This window comes from Sorex fumeus, unplaced genomic scaffold, assembly GCF_029834395.1.
Source record: "Sorex fumeus unplaced genomic scaffold, SorFum_2.1 ptg000036l, whole genome shotgun sequence".
In the NCBI taxonomy this organism is placed as follows: Eukaryota; Metazoa; Chordata; class Mammalia; order Eulipotyphla; family Soricidae; genus Sorex; species Sorex fumeus.
Window position 1 is genome coordinate 18415116 of NW_026606093.1, and position 23622 is coordinate 18438737.

The 23622-nt window shown below is 42.3% G+C and overlaps 1 protein-coding gene across 5 annotated transcripts in view; it reads left to right on the forward strand.

Annotated features, from left to right (window-relative positions):
• The first annotated feature begins 8026 nt into the window (after positions 1-8026).
• The window catches only part of ARHGAP44 (Rho GTPase activating protein 44), a 227317-nt gene continuing 211721 nt past the window's right edge, over positions 8027-23622 (forward strand). For all 5 annotated transcript variants that reach the window (XM_056117918.1, XM_056117919.1, XM_056117922.1 and 2 more), the window contains exon 1: positions 8027-8188. In XM_056117918.1, coding sequence (XP_055973893.1) covers positions 8136-8188 — 53 coding nt within the window. In that variant the 5' untranslated portion in view covers positions 8027-8135. The remainder of the gene's footprint in view (positions 8189-23622) is intronic.

The following is a 23622-nucleotide window of genomic DNA, read 5'->3' on the forward strand; positions in this document are numbered from 1 at the left end:
TGCAGGCCACTTTCTCAGAAACACCCATTGTAGTACTTATCTTCAGATATGCTGTATGTAGTAATATGCAATATCCAAGCCTATGATTTGCAACAAAGGGATATTTTTCTCTCCAGGTGATGACCCTAACTCAACTCCACAGTAACTTCTAACTGCTTCACTCCTAGTCTTCTAGTAAAATATAGAAATAAGGTGCAGGATCAGAAAATATAATGTCTCAGAAGTGGCATTAATCACATTTGTGCACATACTTCATTCAGAGAAAATCATACAGTTGATGATGACATCAATAAATACACAAAATATAATTCTTTCCTAGGACACAGAATTATTGAAAAGGATTATATTCCAGGAATTTACAAGCAGTAATTAAATTCACACGTGGATCATGAGCTTTTCTTCTCCCTTCCCACTCTCTTCTTTTTTATTTTCAGATCTTTGGGTCATAATTGGTGGTCTCAGGACTTACTCCTGGCACTGCAATCGGTTACTTCTAGTGGGCTCAGGAACCATGTGGAGGGCCAGGGACAGAGCCAGGTCAGCCATGTGTGAAGCAAGCACCCCACCCACTGTACTATTGTCTTCTCCCCCTTCCCATCTTCAGAATCATTTTCAGAAATTCACTGTCTATAAGGTTATTTTTTTTAAAAATGTCTACACTAAGCAGGGTAGTGCATTTTAAAAACATTGCTGTTAAAATTAATGCAATAGGCCAACTCCAAAGCCCAAAATCTATTTTGGGTGAGGGGGACACACCCAGTGGTGCTCAGGGCTTACTAAATGATCCCTGAGCCTAGAGTCAGAAGTACTGAGTGGGCAGAGCTTGAGAAACCATATGAAGTGCTGGGTATAAAACTTGAATCAGCCATATGCAAGACAAGTGTCCTGCCTCTGTACTATCTCTCTTTTTTGTTTGTTTGTTTGTTTGTTTTTTGTTTTTCTTTTTGGGTCACACCTGGTGATCCACAGGGATCACTCCTGGCTTCGCACTCAGGAATTACCCCTAGCGATGCTGAGATAACTATATGGGATACTGGGAATCTAACCTGGGTCAGCTGCGTGCAAGGCAAACACCTTACCAGCTGTACTATCGCTCCAGCCCCATATTCTTCTTTTTTTAAATGTAGGATTACTGCTATTTATTCAGCCATTGATTAATCTGATTGAACTGGACATGAACTCCACATTACTTTTTTTTAATTCAGAACATTAAGGAAGACCTTAAAGAGAAGAGAAGCAGTGCTGGCTGATATGGCAGAAGCCAGGAAAAGTATTCATAACGCCTGCCTGTCCTCAGGTGCCAGGTCATTCATCATGTTGAGTTCTTGGCCTAGGTACACATAACTGCTGCATTCAGAGATATTTGTTCCATTGACAGTGAATGGAACATCATAAACGGGTCCGTTTCTCATAAACATTGTCTTTATGAGATTCAGCTGTAGTCCGAACTTTCCAGACTTACAGTCGAAGTCGGCCAGCATTTGTCCTGCTTGGCTAATGTTTTGTGTTATTAAAACGATGTCATCAGCAAAGTGGAGGTGGTGTAGTTGCCGACTATCTATCTTCACTCCTATTCCTTCCCATTCCAGTCGTTGCATGATGTTCTCGAGAGTGGCACTGAAGAGTTTCGGTGAAATGGTATCACGCTGCCAAATCCCTCTCTTGACGTTGATGATCACTTCTTTGAAGAGTGGCCGCCACGCTTCAGGACGCTTTCCAGACTGGGTGGCCGCACATTATAAGACACAAAATACCCATCTTCCAGAATTGCCACACATTTTTGACCCGGTTCAAATATGGTTTGAACCATGGGAACACCTACAAGGGCGATTAGAGGCCATCCCAAAAGCCTCTGTTCCTCTTGGAGAGCCTGGCAAGCTACTGAGAGTATTTTGCCCACACGGTAAATCCTGGTAAGCTATCAGTTGTGTATTCAATATGCCAAAACCAGTAATTACAATGGGTCTCATTCCCCTTGCCCTGAAGGCATCATAAATATGGCAGCGTTGAGAAGGATTAGGAAGGTGAGGCTGATAAAATCTCAAGGCCGAACTAGGCTGCCAAAATGAAGAAAGACAAAAATGATTGTCTGTACTTTCAATGCACGTATGCTAGCATCAGATGCATCCATTGAGGACCTGATGGTACAAGCATGAAAGATCAAGTACGACATCATTGGTCTGACCGAGACGAGAAGGCATCAATCACATCATACCGTTTTTGACACTGAAGAAGAACTGTTCCTGGGAACATGCAACAAAAGTGGCATCGGAGGCGCCCGTGTCCTTGTCAACATGAACTTGGCCATGAGCATTGATTCATTCAAATGCCTAACAACCCGAATTGGACAATTACACTTGAATAGATGTGGATCACTATTGGCAGTTTCTATTTTCGTTTGTCTATACACCAATATCCAATTATGATGAAGGAGAAATTGAGAAGATCTACATGGAACTGGAGAAGTTCTATAAAGAAGACCACACCTTCTACAAGATCATTGTCAGTGATTTTAATGCCAAGATAGGACCGAGAAGATCAGCTGAAGAACTCCACATCGGGACCCATGGCCTAGAATGGAACGAATGGGGTAAGAGACTATCTGAATTCATCATGTCGACCAAGACCATCCATGGTAACTCACAATTCCAGAAGGCCAAATCTAAACGTTGGACATGGGAGTCTCCTGGTGGATGGTTCCACAACAAAATAGACCACATCATATTCAATGGACGGTTTTGCCTGTCCGATGTCGCTGTTGTCCCAAAATTCCAAACAGGATCGGACCACCACCATCTCCTTCGTGCAAAATTCTACTTCACAGAGCAGGAAGAAAGGGCTGCAAAGTTTAAAAAGAGATCTCCCAGAACGACCACCAACTGGGAGCTCTTTGGCACTGTTGCGGCAACATGGGAAGATGCCATTGTTGACAACATTGACGAGGAATATGATTGACTGGTTCAGCACCTCCATGATTGTGCGAGAAATGCCAAGAGAGAGATAGCCACAAAAAAAGCCTGTCTTCGAAAACTCTTGAGCTTATTCGCCAATGTGGTTTGGCGCATGCCTCAGGCAACCGCAAGGGAACATCCGAGCTTGGAAAGCAGTGCAGAGATATGATAAAGGAAGACCTCAAAGAGAGTAGAGCAGAAGCGCTGGTAGATGTGGCAGAAGCCGGGAAAAGCATTCGTAATGCCCGTCTGTCCTTCGCCAACTACAAGACCAAGAAGAAAGCCCTCTGATGTCCTGATGGATCTGTCACATCTTTCAGAAGGGCAATGGAGAAGATTATCCATGACTCCTACTCAGATCTCTTCGATAGCCATGTCCACTTGCCGACATATCAAATTCCACAAGATGGATATGTTATTCCCAAAGTTCTCCCTTCTGAAATCCGACACGTCATTTCGTTGGTAAAGAAATGAACAGCACCCGGCCCAGACAAGGTCAGACCTGAACACCTGAATGACCTATCTTCAGTACTCATCAATATGCTGACTCGGCTCTTCACACACTACCTTTCTGAATGCAAGCTTCCGTCCCAATGGAAAACCAGCAGGACTGTACTACTGTACAAGAAGGGAGACATCCACGACATTGGCAACTATCGCCCAATCTGCCTATTTTCTGTCATCTACAAGCTGTTCACTTGAGTCATCCTGAATAGGATTGGCAGAACACTAAATGAAGTACAACCATGCGAGCAAGTCGGATTCCGCAAAGGATTCAGCACCATCGACCATATCCACACGATAACCAAGCTCATTGAAGTTTCTCAAGAGTTCAAGTTGCCGCTCTGTCTAATGTTCATTGATTTAAAGAAGACCTTTGATTCTGTTGAGACAGAAGTGGTTATTGAAGCCCTAGCCAATCAGGGCATTCAAACTCAATACATCAGGATCCTCTGTGAGCTGTATTACGAATTCACTACCAGGATCTCACCATTCTACAAAGAAGATATATATATATATATATATATATATATATATATATATATATTTCTCTCTATAATTTGTTGCCCACTGTCTGAACTCCATCAAGCATTTCATTTCATTTCATCATCCTGTTAATCGTCGATTGCCTCGAGCAGGCCCCAGTAACGTCTCCTTCATCCTAGCCCTGAGATTATATTCAAGGCTCTTTAGGAGAATGAGACCCATCATTGTTACTGGTATTTGGCATATTTGGTACGCCACGGGGAGTTTGCCAGACTCTGCCCTGTGGGCAGGCTACATTCGATAGCCTGCAAGTTTGTCCAAAGTAGGAATGAGATAATAAGATGTCATAAAGAAAAGTTCTGATAAGACGTCGCGCGGCCGCAAATGCGGCTGCGCGGTTCCGGGATCTGGATTTTATACTCTCTGAGTCTTGGCCGCTGATGGGATTACACGGCGCCAGGGGGCCAGGTGGTGGGTGTGACCCCCGCCTACTGGAATTTGGAGGATCTGGGTGGAAGATGATCGACTCCAATTCGAGTAGGCTTGGAGGTCTCGGCCCGGGAACCCGCGTGGCTTTGTCCCTCTGCCAGTACCTTCATGTGTGCGGAGAGTGGTCTCAGCATGGTGGTGGCTGGTCCTGGAGGTCTTCGGCTGCCGGTGTGATAATTATGGAAAATGGGTGGGAAGTGTCTTACGATGTGTTGCTCAGCTGAGAAGCGACCAGGAGGTCCAGAAAGCAGCCTGGAGTGTGGCGGTGATTGGGTAATGGAGGTCCGCGGCTGGGGCTGAGTTCCTTGGGGCGGGGAGGGCTTTTGCCTGCCCCCTCTCTGGGGCACCCAAGTGAGAATAGCCTGGCACAGAGTCCTGAATACCTGAATACAATCTCTAAAGTACTGTAACCAAGTACCTGAGATCATCATAACTAAAGAATATAACCCCCTTTGAGCATATGTGCAAACATGACAATCAAATGTACAGCTTCTGGTTATTGTAACAAAAAAGAAGGGAAAAATAAAAAGGGAAAAATTAAAGAGCTCTAGTTTGTTTTTTGGTTTGTTTGTTTCAGGTTCGCAGCTGGCTATGCTTGGGTTTACTCTTGGCTCCGCATTTAGGGGTCACTCCTGGAAGGGCTTATGAGACCATATGTAGAACCAGGAATCCAGCCAGGTCAGCTGTATGCAAGGCAATTGCTTTACCTACTCTATTATCTCTCTGGCCCTAGGAGTTCTGTTAAATTATATGATTCTGAAGCCTGGTTGAGAAGAATAAAAGGCAAACATTATGCCCTTTATCATTCATTTCCCTCCTCCCCTCCCCCAATCTTTCCATTGGGAAGGAAAAAACAAAAGGTGCTGGATACTTCATAAAAGGAAACAAAACTCAGAGAAAATATGAAAATAAAATATCAGTTGATTATTGATTCTGATGTTGATTCTGATATTCTGAAAAATATTACTGTAACTCATTCCAGCAGGATAGCCTTTCTTTTATTGAGAAGCAGAGATTGCCTTTTTATGCATGAAGCATCTTGAGATGTCTGGCATGATCTGGGATTTTCCCACTGGACAACTTACACTATTTTCTTAGAAGATTAGTTATCTAACAGAAATTTCTGAGATAATAGGAATGTTTCATATCTGTGCCTTCTAGATACATAAAACTATTAAAAATTTACATTAAAATAAAGTCACAGCTTTAATTATATTTGAGTTCCATTCTTTTAAATTTTAATAGCCACCTGAAGTTAGGTTTACTATATTGGGCAGTCCAGTTCTAGAAGTTACCAGAAGAATATTACCAGAAGAAACATAGTGGTCTTAATGTCTCACTGTTATTTATAGATAAAAATCATTCTGTGTTATGGATTTGAAAAATTCCCCACATGAAAATAACCTCAGTTAAGATAAAAATTAAACTGACATTGTGGGCTTAATATGACTGGTTAAAAGCAAATAATGCCTTCACTTACAAATTGGGCAGAATTGCTGACCTAATAAGAAGAGGCCGAGTTCACAATTCACGGCAGAGCCTAGTTGGCTACCCGTGGTGTATTTAATATGCCCCAAACAGTAACACTAACGGGTCTCATTCCCCTGACCCTGAAAGAGCCTCCAATACGGCAGCGTTGGGAAAGACAGTGTGGTGGTGGATGATGGGCACTGGTGGAGGGATGGGTACTTGTTCATTGTATAACTGAAACCCAAGCGCAAAATTTGTAAGTCTATAACTGTACCTCATGGTGTTTCACTAATAAAAAAAGAGGAAAAATATGAACAACAACAACAAAAAAACTCAGGGCTGCGACGAATGGAGACATTACTGGCACCCGCTTAAGTAAATCGATGAACAAAGGGATGACAGTGATACAGTGATACAGTGATACAGTGAAGTTCACAATTAATTAAAGATTTTGTATTTATTTAGCCAAACCATGCCTCAGATGGACAGAAATATATTGAGAACCATATTTAGGAGACCTTGCAACTCTAATGGACATGTACAAAATATATTCTTTCAAAACACTGCCAAGAGTGATTCCTGAGTGCAAAGCCAGGAGTAACCCCTGAGCATCACTGCATGTGACCCAAAAAGCAAAAAAAAAAAAAAAGCAAAAAAAAAAAAAAAGAAAGTTCTTTCAGTTATGGAATTAGTCTTTTGGGAATAATAATATGTTCTCTATATTATTCACGATCACAGTCCTCCCGTTGTTCATCAATTTGCTTGAGCAGGCCCAGTAACGTCTCCTTCGTGAGACTTGTTGTTACCTTGTTTGGCATATTGAATATGCCAGGGGTAGCTTGCCAGGCTCTGCCCGTGGGCAAGATACTCTGGGTAGGTTGTCGGGCTTTCCGAGAGGGGCGGAGGAATCGAACTCAGGTTGGCCATGTTGGCTGCGTGCAAGGCAAACGCCCTACCGCTGTGCTATCGCTCCGGCCCTCTCTATATTAACTATATTAATACTTTGTAGTAAGCAAATGTTCATAAAATATACATGGTTTTTCAGTTTTGGGACTTTAATAAATAGTGCTTCATCTTTGCTGACTATGAGCAGTATCTTTTTTTATTACAAACGAAATAATAGAAGCTAAGTTATGCAATTTTCCTCTGGTCATTTATTGTAACTCATACCATTTGGACCCTAACCCTTACCACTTGATATTATTGCTCTTGATAATAAAATTTCATCTGAACCGCCTAATATTTCTTGGGTGGAGGTGTGTGTGGCGGGGGTTGACGGGGGCCTCGAGCCCTTGGTTCAATGCAAGGGCCCACAAGCTGTGAGTGCTCAGGGTCCTGCAGTGTTGGGGTTACAGCACCACCCTGAGTTCAGGGTCACACCCAGCAGAGAGAGACCTGTGGGGAGCGGTGAGGTGTGGGGCCACCATGTGATGCCAAGATGGAACCCAAGGTCAGCAGCACGCTTCTTACCTGTCTCTCTGTCCCCTGAACAACCTGCTTTCTTCCCTACGCGTAGAGTTGGAAGAAAATCCCAACAGGTGACGCTGACGGGCGCTGCCGCGTCGGCGGCTCCAGACCCAAATCAGCGTAGGATCTTTGGTCGCTGTGCTGGACGCAAGGAGACAGCGCTGACCCTAGCATCTTGCTCGCAGCGGAAAGCTGCCCAGGTCAACTGGTTCTGGAGCTAATCTATCCTGAGTATCTTCTGTGCTGACTTTTGGAGACTTCTGGAGACTTTTATTCGGTTTGGTTCCAATTAAGGATCAAACACCTAGGGTGCATTTAACCACTTTCCCCCCCAATTTCCATCAACATCTGGGCCCCAAGCTTAATCCTGCACCTCCGCATTGATCAGGTGGCCTTATAGTGTATGAATCAAGACATGTAGCACACAACCTCTCGTGCCTTTCGAATCGCAGCGTCTCACATTCACGCAGAGACGGGATGTTGCAGGGGTCAGTTTGCGGCCCTGTACCTGTTTATTCATAAGGAAGGGAAGCGGCTCCCCGCGAGCCTCGCCTCCCCCCTGCCCTGCAGGCCCGCGGAGCCCAGGTGGGCAGCGGGGAGGAACTACAAGTCCCAGGATGCCCCGGCGCACAGGCGCGGGAGGCCCGGCCGGCACCCGCGGGGGCCAGCGCGGCGCCCGGCTGGGCTGCGGGCGGGATGCGCGCTGGGCTGCGCGCGCGGGGCTAGGGCGCGCCGGGCTCTGCACACCGGCCCCGCTCCGCCGCCGTCACCATGAAGAAGCAGTTCCACCGCATGCGCCAGCTGGCCAACCAGACGGTGGGCAGGTAGGTGCCCGCGGCCTCGCCCGCCCGCCCGCCGCTCGGGCGCATCCCTCACCTGGTCCCCAGACGCCCCGACCCCGGGTGCCGGGGCCGACGGCGCCCGGGACACAGGTGCGCTCGGCGGGGTCCCCTGCCAGTCCCCCCGCAGCCGGGGTCGGGGATGTGTCGGCCCTGTGCCCCGCCGAGCCCGGCCGGCCTCCGAGGATGCGCGGGAGGAGGGTCTGGCTCAGCCCGGGAGGGGGTGGCGAGAAGGCGGCGGGGACGGGCAAGGTGAGATGCCAGCGGCTGTGCGGGTCCGCGGAGAGGGGGCTCCGGAAAGCCAGGCCCGGCTCCTCTGGAGCATGAGATAAGCAGGATCCGGCCGGCCAGGCGAGGACAGAGGCCTTTCAACCCGGAGATCCTGACCCAGGAAGCCGCTGTCACGGGGAGATGAACCGCATCTGGGTTAGCGGCCCCAGGAGCGGCACCACGGGGTGCCAACATCTAAAAAAACGTTACATAAGGCTTCTGGTGGGTCTCCTCGAGTTAGACTCGGTCGGAATACACGATTTCTAGGCGGAGATTCTCTGGGAAAGATCTCCTTTGGGGATCTCTTGTTGGCCAAGACATTCAGGTGTGACCTTCTAAAACAAGTGGGAAGCGAAGGACCCAGCCTCCCAACCTTGTGTGCAGTTCAGGTGCAAGCCCCAGCGTAGCGGGCTCTCCACTAGGTTTACCAAGAAACCGAATTCCTTTCCCGGGTGGGAAGCGGGGCTGGCACCTGGTAGAGTGGGGGCGGGGCCGTCCCTGGTGCATGGGGACACTACACTCCAGGTTAGCAGCTGCTGTCAGTGTAGTGGACGCTTGAGGGCACGGGGCTGTGGGCTTTTATCCTTCCAGGGACTCCAGATGGTCTCTAAGTAACCATGTCTAAAATTGACTTGGATTCATTTTTCTTTACCAAACACATGTGCTTTAACATGAGGAAGAATTTATGAATAGCAGAGTCAGATTAGCCCAGATTTCTGGCATGCTATTACCACAAATATAACTTCATGTGGGCTGCTTTTTTTGGTATTTTGGACGGTGAAATAGTGTTTTTCTGGTATTAGTTGTCTAACAACACTTGTCTTAAGGCATTGCTTCTGCATCACCCTTCAAGCTGCCATTTGGCGTCACATCAGACCAACAAGGTGGTCTGGAATCTTGACTGTCTCTGACTGACTTGGAGTTTCAGTTCAGTGCTTACCTCCATGTTAGGAAGGTGTATGTGTTTCTTCCCTGATCTTGCAGAGTGGTGAGATTTGGGAACCTGGGCCCTAAACTGTAGTTTTCACCTTCATCTCTTAAGGGAATGACAAAGAGGTTGTGTTTATGATTTAAAAACGCTTTACTGGAAGTCCAAATGCCTGGCCACTAAAAGGTGCTTTCTAATATTTTGGTGTATTCCAGCATGCAGATGAATTCTGTTTATTAATTGGCTTTATGCTCCATATCACAGCCCAGGTAAAGTGAGGGCCGGGTAATACAATCAGTCACTAATATGAATGACATTTGGATGACACCAGAGTAGAAATTTCAAAGGAAAAAAATGAGTTCATATAATCTTGTTGCTTGATTTCCCTCTTTGAAATATGTTTCTAATTATCCAGGGATCATTGTCCTGACTTCTCTTTGCCCATCCATACTTATTCTATTTTACCCCACCAAATTTACTGGAATACAGCCATAGTGGCCTTCTTTCACCAAGTTCCTTTCACTTTGGTGCTTTTCTTATTTTCCTGCTCATCTAGTTTGTACTCTTTCTATGTGTCCTTTCTCCTATGTTTCCTCCTCTTTATTGAGATCTCAACTTGGAGGGTTTGAAGAAGCAGTCCTTTCCCCAATAACTTTCTAGTTCATTATCTTCATTTTTCTCAGCACACGCATCATTCTTTGAGATGGTCTTTTCTTTTTTTTTATTTTATTACTCCCAATATAGATTTTTTTACTCATCTATATAGTTCAATGCCTTGTACATAGTTAAGGCACAATTTCCACTTAATGACATAATTAAAAAGTTTACTCAGGGCTTATGTAGATTGAAACTCTCTGGCATTGTTTTTGTCTTATTAGGAATGTAGTTAGGCAATTCTGATGTCCTAAATGAGTTTATTAATTTCATGAGACAGTAGAAGCAATATAGATGGAAGTTTAGGAGAACTGATAAATTGCTTTATGAAATTTATTTAGGAAATTGTTGGACTTTTACCAGTGTCTTTGAAAGTGAGATAAGATGGGTGAACTTAAAAGGGAGAAAAAATTGATGAAGAGGTGAACTTGAAGGTCGCTCTTGCTTGCAACTGATGTCCCTTCCGTAAAAATCACACGTTATGGAGTTAGTTCTCCCGAATATAAAGCTGTCGATATTGGGCTCAGTCAGCTCAACAGTGTAGGGCACTTCATATTCAGATTTGCACTATTATGTTACTGTTATTTTCTCTGAAGTGCCCATGTCTGATCAGAGAGCGTGTAAGTTACTGTGAAGAATTTCTAAACTTACTGGGAAAACTTATTTTCTCTCAGATCTGCTTCTCATAGCTATATACACATTCCTTCTGTTTTGAAATTTATTCTGCTTTGAAATTAACAAAAAAAAAATGACTGGGCTGCTGTCTGTGGAATGATCTAGAGCTCAAGGGCCTTTAAGAGGAATAAATATGGTTTGCTACTTACTGAAAATGTGATCTTTAATTTATCGAACATTAGTTTATTCACCCCTCCAAATGGGAATAAGAAGGTTTGCACTATTGAATATAAGAATAGATGTAACAATGACTGGAGACCACTGCTGAAAGGTTTCTCACAGTGCTCAGCCCTCAGAAATGCTTGCTACATGGTAGCTATTAGTACCTCTGGGGAAATGCTATGACCCTTATTGGATTACAGTCTCAGTGCCATACATTCTATTAATTCAGTAAATATTTATTGAATGCTGGTGGCAGGCACTGCTCCAAAGATTTAGGGAATATTGTAGTGCCGAGCAAACAAAATCCAATTTCACTGGAATTTTCATTCTAAAGGCTTACTTAATGATATTCTATTATAATTTTTGCCTGCTTTTGTTTTGGGGTCATACATGGTTGTGCTCAGAACATACTCCTGGCTCTGTGCTTAGGGATAATTCCTGGCAGAACTCAGGGGACCAGAGAGGTGCTGGGGATTGAAGATGGGTTGGCCACATGCAAGGCAAGTGTCTGTCTTGCTGTACTATCTCTCTGGCCTAATTTTTTACTTTCTAAAGTATCTTTCCTATTAAGCTTTTAGATTTTTTCAGGGACTGTTTATATATGTCCTACTATCTGGTGCATTAGGACTATGAGATTCTATGGTTCTGTGAAATTCTTTTACAGCTGAATTAGTGTAGGATTCATATATTCTTGATGGGGAAGTCATAGAGGGGCTCCAGTCATGGAGCAGACTCTCAACACAGTTCCTTTGATTTCCTCACGGGAATGGTGCCAGAGGAGGGGCTTTAGATACTTTGTTTTTATTCATGTACTTGAACAGGGCTCCCACTCAGTGATGGTTGGTGTGACACAGCACTGTTCCCAGTGATGTTTGATGGTTGATTTTTGCGGTTTAGTGCTCAGAGGGTGAACTGGGCTTCACCCAGTGGTGGTGTATGTGGGAGTGCCATGTAGAGTTTGACTGGAACAGGTTAGGGATATGCTCTACACTTGAAGTCGCTCCCTGGCCCATGATTTATATGATAATTGTTTTAATTTTTAAAATTTAATTGCATTGTAATTTCATTTCATTTCATCATCCTGTTATTCGTCGATTGCCTCGAGCAGGCCCCAGTAACGTCTCTTTCATCCTAGCCCTGAGATTATATTCAAGGCTATTTAGGAGAATGAGACCCATCATTGTTACTGGTATTTGGCATATTTGGTATGCCACGGGGAGTTTGCCAGACTCTGCCCTGTGGGCAGGCTACATTCGATAGCCTGCAACTTTGTCCAAAGTATTGTAATTATTCATAAATTTCAGGAATATATTGTTAGAAATAAGAGTCTATTTATACTGTATTAAATTCACTACAGGAAAGTTAGCTGTTTTAGTTTGTTTTCTCTGGGGCTACACCCAGCATTGCTCAGGGCTTACTCCTGGATCTGCACTCAGGGATCACTTCTGGTGGGCTTCGGTGACCATCTACAGTGCTGGGATTTCTCCTGGGTTGGCCATGTGTAGGCAAGTGCTCTACCCATGATAATATTGCTCTGGCACCATAAAAGTTCAGTTTATTTTCACCATAGAATGGACTTCTTTTAGTAACTTTCCCACCCCTTTGGGTATCCTCTAATTTGGTCTTGAAGTCTAAAAGCTTATTTTACTTGTCTTCACTCTAAGTGAGATCTTGGAGTGAAACCTGTGAATGAAATGATGTGTCTTTCTCTGTGTGACTTAATTCACTAAGTCGTATTACCTTTAGATCCAGCTATGTTGGAGATAAAGATTTAAGAGAGATTGTAGGTCACACCTGATATATGGTATAATTTTATACCTTCGTTAGTACCTGTGTTATGAGGCATCCTGAAAGGCACAGGATTTTTCTTGGAAGGAGCATTGATTTTGTGTTGAGTAGAATAAAGTCTTGACCTAAAATTTATAGACATTTGATATAAAGCTGTTACATAGATCTGTCACTTTGCATAGTAAGGTTCAGAGTTACCACCAACTAAGGAGGCTTGGATTATTAAAAAGTGTTCAATATTTGGCGGATGAAGCTCCATGTTACATATCTTATTTTATGTTTGCCTAATCAATACTCAAAAAATATTGGTCTCCAAGTGTAAATGAATTTCATTTTATGATACTAGAGATCAGACTTACTCCCTCACTCATAATTGTAAGGCAGGTGCTCTGCCACTGATTCATACCCTGTCTCCAAAAGGCTTTTAAAAAAATTATTCCATATGCCATAATGATAGCTATAATTGATTTGTGTGCTCATGTGTAAAAATGATATGTTCAAGGTGTCTGACAAAAGGCAAGGAGCTATGGCAATATGGGTGGAGTTGACAGGGGCAAAGCTGGTTTAGTTAGGTTGTTTGGTCATAGAGACTGTGAATTGGGAAATGGAAGATGCAGTTTTGTCAGCAGAGTTTTGTTTTCTATCCTAGGCTTCTTACAACTGAGCAGTCCTGATGTCTGGTGCACAGCTTGGCAAAGGGTCATTGCCATTCTCAGGGTTCAGCTGCAGTAGCCTGTGTCACCAAGAGAGATGCTGAGGAGAGGAAAGTTGGAGGAGCACAGGTGCCGCAGGCATTTTTGCTTAAGTCCCAAATGGTCCAAATCAGTGAAGGTCTTTTTCTTCAAGGTTTCCTCAAAGAATGTGCATCAGTAGACCTCCCCAAAGCCATGGCCGAAGTTAGTAGGACAGTAGGGAAAAATCAGAACCCATTAAAAATTAATCATTCAACGACTTTGTTCTTACCTAGTAGTTCTCTGACTGTTGGACTGTTGGACCAACACAGGCTGCGCTGTGTTGCTGTTAGCCCCACAGAACCCTACAGACCAGACCCACTCCTGAAGGAGCACAGTACATTCTACTGTGCACTTCATAGTACACTTTTGTGTGAAGAAGTTTTTTTTATTAGAGTTTCATGGAAGCTCATGTCTTGTCAACATCTGCACTGCACATATATTAGGTTACAGAAGATACTCACCAAAAGATGATGAGGTTAGCAAACTTGCAAAAATATAGTCTTTGCTTTCTAAGGTTTTCTACTGTCCTTACTAGATGGGTCAGTTTTCAGTCTTTGAGTGGGCTGCTGAATTTTCTACAGAACTCTGTTATCCCTGGCTTGCAAGGATTGAGAGGAACCCATTCTCTAACATAGCAATGAATGCCTTCTCTCGTTTTGTCTCTGCTAAAAAGATTCATCAATTAGATTCGTTGTTGTTTTTATTTTGTGTTTTGTTTTGTTTTTTGAGCCACACCCATCAGTATTTAGTGCTTTGCTATCACAAAATGCTTCTTGTGGGGGTTGGGGGGACCATATGTATGAAGAGTATTAAAGAATTCTTTGAGTTTCTCTAGAAAAGTAAGTAGCCATCTAAGTCATTTATGGTTGGTCCTTTTAGAGGAATAAATATGCATCCCTTATATTAAGAACCAAGAACAAGTTATTTTGTTTTGGGTTTTTGGTCACACCTGGATGTGCTCAGGACTGATTCCTGGCAGTGTTCAAGGTGGTTGGGATGTCACCATTACACTGCATGTAAGGCAGAAGTCTTAATCCCTCTACTAACTCTCAGAACCACGAGCAGATTCTTGATAATGACAGTGAATAATAAAACTCTCTCAGTTTTATATTAGCTGTGGGTTAGAGAGAAGGTTTTGGGGGCAGAATGGAAGAATTATGGTTCTCATAGTGGTCAGAGGCATCAGAGTAAGTTGAACCTGGAACCCCAGAGCTTTTGGAAAGTGTGTGACTGTCCAACAGTTTAAAACTATACTTTCTGTCCAGTGGCAGATGTTTTTCCTTTCATTTTCCAACTTTAGGGTTTATTTTTAGGATAAATGTTTACTTTCCCACAGAATTCAATTTCCTTTTTATAATTTTCAAAAAGCTCATATCAGGAATATTTATTTATGTTAGAAAAGTTGTTAGATGCCTTAAAGGAAAACAAATCATTGATGATCTTATTAGAGATCTCAGTTGTCCTTTAATTTTGAAGTTATATACATTTTTGAAAAAATAGGTAGATATCATACTATGAGTGTATTATTTTGAGACAAGCTTGTTTTCATTCCTATGATATCAAGGATATCATTTTATGTCAAAAACTATGTATTTCCAACCTATTTTTTCTAAGATTTGTAATATTCTGTTTAGCTAACCAATTTTTTTCTAATTGCATAATCACATATTTCTCATTCATTGTGACTGTTTCAGGTTATACAAGTGCTACTATATATGACATTTATATGTGTCTGCGTATATGCACACACATGTGATATACACACTAGATTTCCATAGTTGGTAGAATTACCAATTTTGTTTCCTAAGGCCTATTGGAAAGCGGTGTTACAATTTTGTAACATGAATGGGGGACCATAAATAACGCTGCGATCAAACCATGGCGTTGCATGCAGTGCAAGTTTGTTCTCTTGACCAGTCAGTCCTGGGAAGATTTTGAGATGTACACGGTAGCCCACATGAGCAACAGAGACTTGATGGGTTCCATGCTGTGACTGGAGGAGCAATGGAGTCAGCCTGGACTCCAGCTTCATCTTGGTAATTTTCTGCAGTTAGAACTCAGCAGTGTTTTTTTTCCCTTAAGAATCTTGCTATGCATTAATTACAGCTAATCTGCAGATTGCTCCCTTAAGAAAGAGAGTTGATTATAGTTTCTTGGCTCTGCTCATTTGTTTATTATCATGGACTTTAATGATAATGTTGTACTTTTCTTCATTAATGTATTATTCACTCTGTAATTTATAAAATGAATAGTTTATTGAGCATTTACTATTATTCTAGGTATTATTTTGCTGGTGGTTGTCATCATTTTGGTACTAGGGATACATTAATTACAGATTTTACCAAAAAGAAACTTTTGTTTTATAAGCTGAACCTTGACAAATCCTCTGATGTCAGTTCTCTTTGCATGTTGCACTCAATCTTTCTTGACAAGTTCTTTAATTTTTAATATACTGATAGTGAATGTTTAGCATACTATAATCGTAAATGAGAGCCTCCAGTTTTTTTTTCTTTCTGATGTCTATCAGATTTTTATAGCAATATAATTGTCTACTTTTTCTACACAGTAATGAGGTAAGGAATACTTATCCTTTGAATATTAGAGGCAGCTTTTCTATCACTGCTTTTGGATGAGTTATTTGATAGTTCAGTGGTCATTGGACTATTTCCTATATTTTTTTCTTGAGTAATTTTAATAATTATTTGTATTTTAATATTTATTGCAACTTTAAAATTTTGTACTGTCTCTTGACTGCGTGACTTCTCCTTTATAAACATCAACTAGCTTTGCCATAGATTTTCCTGTCCCCCTCAACCCTTAGAATCAGCTCTTGTGCTTAAGCTATTATTATTATTATTGTTATTATTAATTTGGTTTTAGGGCTATACCTGGCAGTGTTCAGGGCTTATTCCTGCTTCTGAGCTCAGGGATCATTGCTGTCAGGGCTTGGGGACCATATGGGGTGCTGGGGATCAAACCCAGGTCAGCCGAACATAAGGCAAACACCCTACCCACTGTCCTATCTCTCTGGCTACTATTCTTGTAAATTTTTTTTCTCACTACTACTTTCTATTTTTAATAAATTTTACTTTTAATGTTCTACATTGCTTTCTTCTCATCTCTTTGTTCTTTCCCTACCCTTGAGCCTTTCATGCTGTGGTAGTCAGCGTTATGTTAGGCTCTGCTACGATGACACATGAGTTCTGGAATCCCAGGGGCTGAACTGGACTGAAGTTTCTGTTTCTGTGAAATACATGTGAGTGAGAAGGGGATTTGTAGGCCAGTCTATTCCACATGCGATTCCAGAGATCTAGACTATCTTCATCCCTGTCTCCTGACTCTTGCTCCAGAATCACTTAGAATGTCACTCTCAGCTGCTGTGAAAGGTCAGGAGAGAATGTAGAGATGGCATTATTCTGATTCTTAAATGTCTGGTCCTGGAATTAACAAATTCATATTGTAAAGTTGTATTTTTCATTGAAAATATGAATTTACATTGATATCTCTTTGGCTATAATTAGTCACAGTGTTATTTTAGATAGAACTTGATGTAGGGAGCCCCTGTCACAGTTGGATAACAAGGAATACTCTGGATTTTCAGGTTTTCTTTGAAATATTTCTCATCTAGCTCACTATTGTCCTCTCTGTTCTTCACTTCCTGCAAAGTGCAGCTATGAGAAAGTCATTCTTACTTTCTTATGGGTGGTTATAAATTATCCTAGTTATTAGTAACTGGTCGAACCTTTAAGAGGGGATCTTCAGTAAGACAATCTTTTCATTTGTTGATGTACACTGTCTTTTTATGTTAATTTTTTGAGAACTTAAAAAAAAAAGTCCTGTTCTACCTGGGGGAAAAAGTGGGAGCAGAAATATTTATATTTGTTTGTTTTTTGGTTGGCTTACATCTGGCAGTGCTCGGGGGTTACCCCTTGTTCTGTTCTCAGGAATCACTACTTGCTTAGCTGAGATGGGGCTTAGTAGGGATTATATCCATCTGTGGTGTTGGGGATTGTTGAACTGAAGTCAACTGCATGCAAAGCAAGCACTTTTAATGCCTGTACTAGCTCTCCTGCAGAAAGCAAAAATTCTTGTCTACCATATTGTTGTGATAATATTTATTGGATTATTGCCTGGGTTTAATAAAGAAACATGTTACCATAGCATGACCCTTGGAATATATTAAGCACTCAATAAATTATAATTATTGCAATTTTTTCTTGCTGTGATGAAAGTCTCTCTGACTTGAGGCATTTATTTTGACATTTTTAATGTTCATAAGTACGTAAAAATTATAGCCTGGAATTGATACTCAGTTGTCTTGTTTTCCCAAATAAAACCCAATTTTCCTGTGTGTAGTCTTTACTATGAAATTACTTGATATTTCCATATTACTAATGGTTTCATCATTTAAAGCCCTGGATGGCTAATAGTTAAAACCCTGGATGGCTTTAGTTCTTATATGACTTTGGATGGTTTCGATTATGCTACCCCGACAAAAGGCCCTCAAAATTGTTTTCCACCTGGCTGAGGAGGGTTGGGAGGGGTCCTTTTGGAACTAAGGCTGGCATATCTGTGTTGTACATGTGTCTCTGCAGTGTCAGTAAATGAAAATCTAGAACTCAGATTGGCTCATGTGTTTCTTTTACAAGTGACACAAGTCACTTTTATTCACAAAGCAAATCACTTAGTCGTACCTCAGTTTAGATAGGACTGGGTAAGATCATCTTTTGTGAGCAGAGAGAGAAGAGTCACAACAGATGCATTACTTTTACTGACATATTATGCTCTCTGTATAACTAGGATACAGTTCACAGATCCGTTTTGCTGATGGAAGACGGAGACTAGAAGTAGCACAGAGGCAGAACCCTATGATAGCTGGGCCCCAAGTAGGTCAAGCACATTACCCTGGTTCGTGTGCATAAGCACGGGTCTTTGACACAGAAAGATTGCATTCATCTGGGGAACATAAAGCAACAAAACGGGAGACTAACACCCAAGAATGGCTGAGATTAGTACCAGGAATTTTGCTCCATGACTTGAAGGCCAGCCACATGTGTTTGGTGAAAAGGAAGCTCAGATAGAGAAGAGAGCACCAAATAAAGGGTGTTGTGAGGACCCTCCCAGGGTGGGAGAAGCATTCTGAAAGTAGTCTATAGACCAAACATGATTGCCACTCAATGCCTCTCTTGCAAAACACAGTACCCAAAAGAAGAGAGAGAGAACAAGGGGGAATGCCCTGCCACAGAGGCATGGTGGGATGGGGGTCGGGTGGGGGAGGGATGCTGGGACCCATGGTGGTGGAGGATGGGCACTGGTGGAGGGATGGGTACTTGATCATTGTATAACTGAAACCCAAGCACAAAAATTTATAAGTCTATAACTGTAATTCATGGTGTTTCACTAATAAAAAAAAAAGAAAGAAAAAAACCAAATATAAATAAAGAAATAAATAAATAAAAAATAAATAAAATAAAAAAAAAGAATGGGTCTTTGAGCTTAGGCTTTCTCTTGTTACTTCAGTTTAAGAAATTTTGGAAATTCTAATTAACTGCTCCTGATTTGGATAAAAAGAAGAATGTCACGTTCATTTAAGGTAGTTTAGTACTTCACATGTAGCTGCAATCATAGAGCCAGTGAAATGCTTGTGAATGGAACACTCTTCACTTTGTTTCCTTACAGTGATTTCGTCAGAAGCAGCAGAAGAATGTACCTTTAAAGTATTTTCTTTTCAGCTCTATTTTGAAAGAAACCCTTTCTATATCTACAAAACATCTCGACTGATTCTTGCACAGTTAGAACACAGTTAAACATCTCTGTTTGGTTAATAAACCTTTAAAAGTAAGAAATATAAAAATAGATGGAACTTTTAGCTTTGCTTCTGTACATGGCTGAGGGCCTTTGCTCACTCCTACAGAGGTTGTTCTTATGTTTGCATAATTGCTCTTTACTGAGTGTGTCCTGTGACTGACATTTGTGCGGTTATGGTAGACATTCCTTGTTACTCTTCCCAATAGTTTTATTTTTTAAATTTTATTTTATTTATTTTTGACTTTATGAGTCACACCCGGCGATGCACAGGGGTTAACCCTCGCTCTGCACTCAGGAAGTGCACTCTGTATTCTGGCAGTGCTCGGGGGACCCTAGGGGATGCTGGAAATCGAACCTGGGTTGGCCTCCTGCAAAGAAAATGCCCTACCCACTGTACTATTGCTCCAGCCCCCACAGTAGTTTTATGACTAGGTTTTGTAGCTTTCTGTGTTTTCTGAGTCTCAGTCTAGTGCATTGTTGTTTTGCAGGTTGCGTAGTTGAGATTCACCCCCCAGATCCTCTTGTCTTCGTAGTTTTATTCTAACGGTCTTTTGCCTGTGAATAGGTTGGGAAACCAGGACATACCGAGAGTGGGAAAGTGCCTTTTCCTTCCTTCTTGGTTCTCTGTGACCTGATCAGTAAAGTGTTTGGAGGGATCTTGGCTAGTGAAAGTCTGCGGTGAATTTCTACATGGTGTGAATTTAGCGTCCTGACTGTCACCCAGGTTTTTAGGCTTTTTTTGTTTTTGTTTTGTTTTTGACTCCCCCCCCCCCTATTTTCACAGAAAATAATTTTAGAAGGCAAAGTACTTTTATTGAAAAGATGGGGAAAGGCAAGAGCAATGCATTCAGAGAGAATGTGCCTTTCTCCAGAGAGAAGAGAGCCCTATAAAAGAAAAAAAATTACAAACCTTAAGTGGAGATGTGAGCAAACTCAAAATTGATGGATATGCCACTTGCTTTTGTAATTTTTCCAGTTGCTAGGGCTTGGACTTCAGACTGCAGGTAAATATCCCTTGTTAGGGCATCTTGAGAGAAGAGGAATTTGGCCTTTCAGCAGTCTTCCTCCCCTCTCCTCCCACTCTTTTGTTCCTGCCAAAGCCCTTGTTCCTGAGGGGCTTCAGTCTCTTCCCTCTTTGGGTTTGGATTGGCCTCGTTCAGAGTCTTATCAGCAATTATTCCCTAAACCCATCTTCATAGTGGGCCCAATCGTGGGATCTGGGGCTGGTATTCTCAGTTTGGAGCCCACCTAAAAAGGTCTGGTTGTTCAAACTTAGTTGAGTTCACTACTGGAATTATCCACTGATGTGCTGGAAAGCACTCAGATTTCAAGAGAAGTGATGAGTCATGGAAGCTTGATATCTTTCTTCATTCTTCCCAAACCCTGACTGTGCATCTTTATATCATTTGGTTATTTCAAATGTTATACCATTCTATACACCTTTATACATCTATATACAACAATAATTGTAAATAGTTTTTTGTGTAGTACTGTGAGTCATTCTCAAGAATTATTCAACTTGAAGGCATGGTGGGAAACCTTGATTTTTCAGCACCTGGTCAGACTTACAAACACACAGAAGCTGTGATTGACTTCTTGCAGAGGGGAAGTCTCATGGAAGTTTTTGGTCCTCTGAATAGTTGGTGTCAGAATTGAACTGAGTCATAATATTTGACATCAGAGAAAACTGTTAAAACTTATAATGTTGTCAGCAAACCTTGCTTCTCATTGTTTATTTATTTAAAATTAATTTTTAAATTTATTTTTTTTGTCTTTTTGGGTCACACCCAGCGATGCACAGAGGTCACTCCTGGCTATGCCCTCAAGAATTACTCCTGGCAGTGCTTGGGGGACCATATGGTATGCTGGTGATCCAACCTGGGTTGGCTCCTGCAAGGCAAATGGCCTGCACCCCACCCGCTGTGCTATCACTCCAGCCCTCTCATTGTCTTTTAGACATACCCTTTCAATCTCTTCATTGTTGTATCACATTCTTCCTGTGTGTCTCTGTCTCTTTTTACTTTGATTTTCTTAAGCCTTTCACATTGGATTAAGAGTCCTCCTGTTCCAGTCAAACACGTTTTAATGAATTATCTCTGCAACTCCAGTTGTTTGAAGTACAATCCTACTTGCAGCTTCTACCTGAGGTTGCGTTCTGAGCTTCCTATAGTAATGGCTTTATATCTTCTGGATGATCACAAATCAACCAACAGTATCTCCAAACTTCATTAATAAAAAAGTATATTTTCTGCCTGCTTTATGCCAAACTCAGTGTTGGGTGCTATAACGAACACCTCCACAAGAGAGACAGGGGCAGCTAATATGCAAGGGGCGTGCTCAAGCGGCTCGAGTGTGAATGTACACATCCCAAGAAGGAAGATGGAAGGAGCATGTGTGCACCTCTTCCTCCAGCAGTTTAGAGTATAAACAATTTTTCCAAATTTTCCTCCTGCCCAGTCTGTTGCTAGAGGCTTCCATAGTGAAGAGCTGGGAACAGCTGCTGGTCTTTTGATACCCTCTGCATGACGTTTGTACCATGGTGGAACACTCCTCCCGGGGTGCAGCCACCTCTCTTCCTGAGATCAGGCCTGGAATCTGCATCCCGATGGCTTTTTGGGCTCCTTCATGTTCAATCCATGGCTATGGGCCGGTTTAGGTTATAGACACTGTTTTTCCCAACATATATTACCAGCACCCTCTTTCATTCTTCCCACCTTTGCAACACTACTATGTCTCAAAGGGGAATAAAAAAGAATTTTCAAGATTTTTTGTCATGTGATACGTCTATGACTCATGAATGCACTACCTTCTGGCCAGGTTGGGCACTGCTTAGATTCAGCAGCTTCAAGGTAGCCAAGAAGCTAAATATGATCAAATTTGGTCAAGTCTCTTATTTTTTTTCCTGACCAGATTTCTCTTAAAGTGGAATCCTGGACAATCTAACTGCTTTGTAAATTCACACGTCAATCACCATTTTCAGTGATCATTCCGGTTTTAAGCAAATAGTTTTTATCTTGGTTGCCAGTGAAACTCAAAGGCAAAGCACCGAGGGACAGGAGGAGGCAGTCACGATAGAGGCTGTTTTCTTGCTCCAGTGTTGTCCTCTCTGGTGCTGGATGTTGCTGATGAAATGGGTTCTGGGAAGATCAGGCTTTGTAAGTCAGCCTGGGCATAAAGGTCATCTCAGTGCCAGTCTCACTAAGGCAGCAGCCAAGCCATACCTATGACCCACTCGAGCTACATGGTGTGGGAGATGGTCTTGAGGTCGGTAGGCAGGCAGATAGAAATGAGTCCCATGGTAATGGAGTTTCTGTAAAGTAATAATACCAATAGTCCCAAGGCTGTGCAATCCACCCCTTGAGTACTGGAATTAAAGCCTGGCAGGACCTTCCTGGTGCCAGCAGCAGGCCCTGAGGAGGCTGGACCCCCTACAGAGAGGACACACCTCAGCAGAGACAAAGATTGCAGTAAGGACTTAAAGGAGATTCATCAAAAACTTGAAAAGGGATGCTCTTTCACTGTTGGTGGGAATGCCCATTAGTCCAGCCTTTCTGGAAAACAATATGGACAGTCTTTCAAAAACTAGAAATTGAGCTTCCATATGACCCTGCAATTCTACTTCTGGGAATATATCCCAAGGATGCAAAAAAGGACAGTAGAAATGACATCTGTACCTATTGCAGCACTGTTCATAATAGCCAAAATATGGAAACAATCCAAGTGCCCTAGAACAGAGGACTAGTTGAAGAAACTTTGGTACTGGTACATCTACACAATGGAATACTATGCAGCTGTCAGGAGAGATGGAGTCCTGAACTTGTCTTATAAATGGATAGACATGGAGAGCATCATGCTAAGTGAAATGAGTCAGAAAGAAAGGGGCAGACATAGAAGGACTGCACTCATTTGTGGAGTATAAAACAATATAACATGAGGCTGACACCTAAGGATAGTAGATACATGGGACAGGAAGATTGCTCCATAGCTGAAAGCCTGCCTCATGAGCAAAGGGGAGAAAGCAGCTGGAATAGAGAAGAAATCACTAAGAAAATGATGGCTTGATGAATCGATAGGGATGGGAGATGTGTGCAGAAAGTAGATAATGGACCAAACATGATAACCTCTCAGTGTCTGTATTGCAAACCATAATGCCCAAAGGTAGAGAGAGAGAGTATGGGGAATATTGTCTGCCATGGAGGCAGGGGGAGGGTGGGAAAGGGGGGGTAATACCGGGAATATTGGTGGTGGGGAGTGTGCACTGGTGGAGGGATGGGTGTTTGATCATTATGTGATTGTAACCCGAACATGAAAGCTTGTAACTCTCATGGTGATTCAATAATTTTTTTTTAAAAAAGCTCTTCTTTTATGGCAATACCTGATCAACTCTCACCTCCACAGAA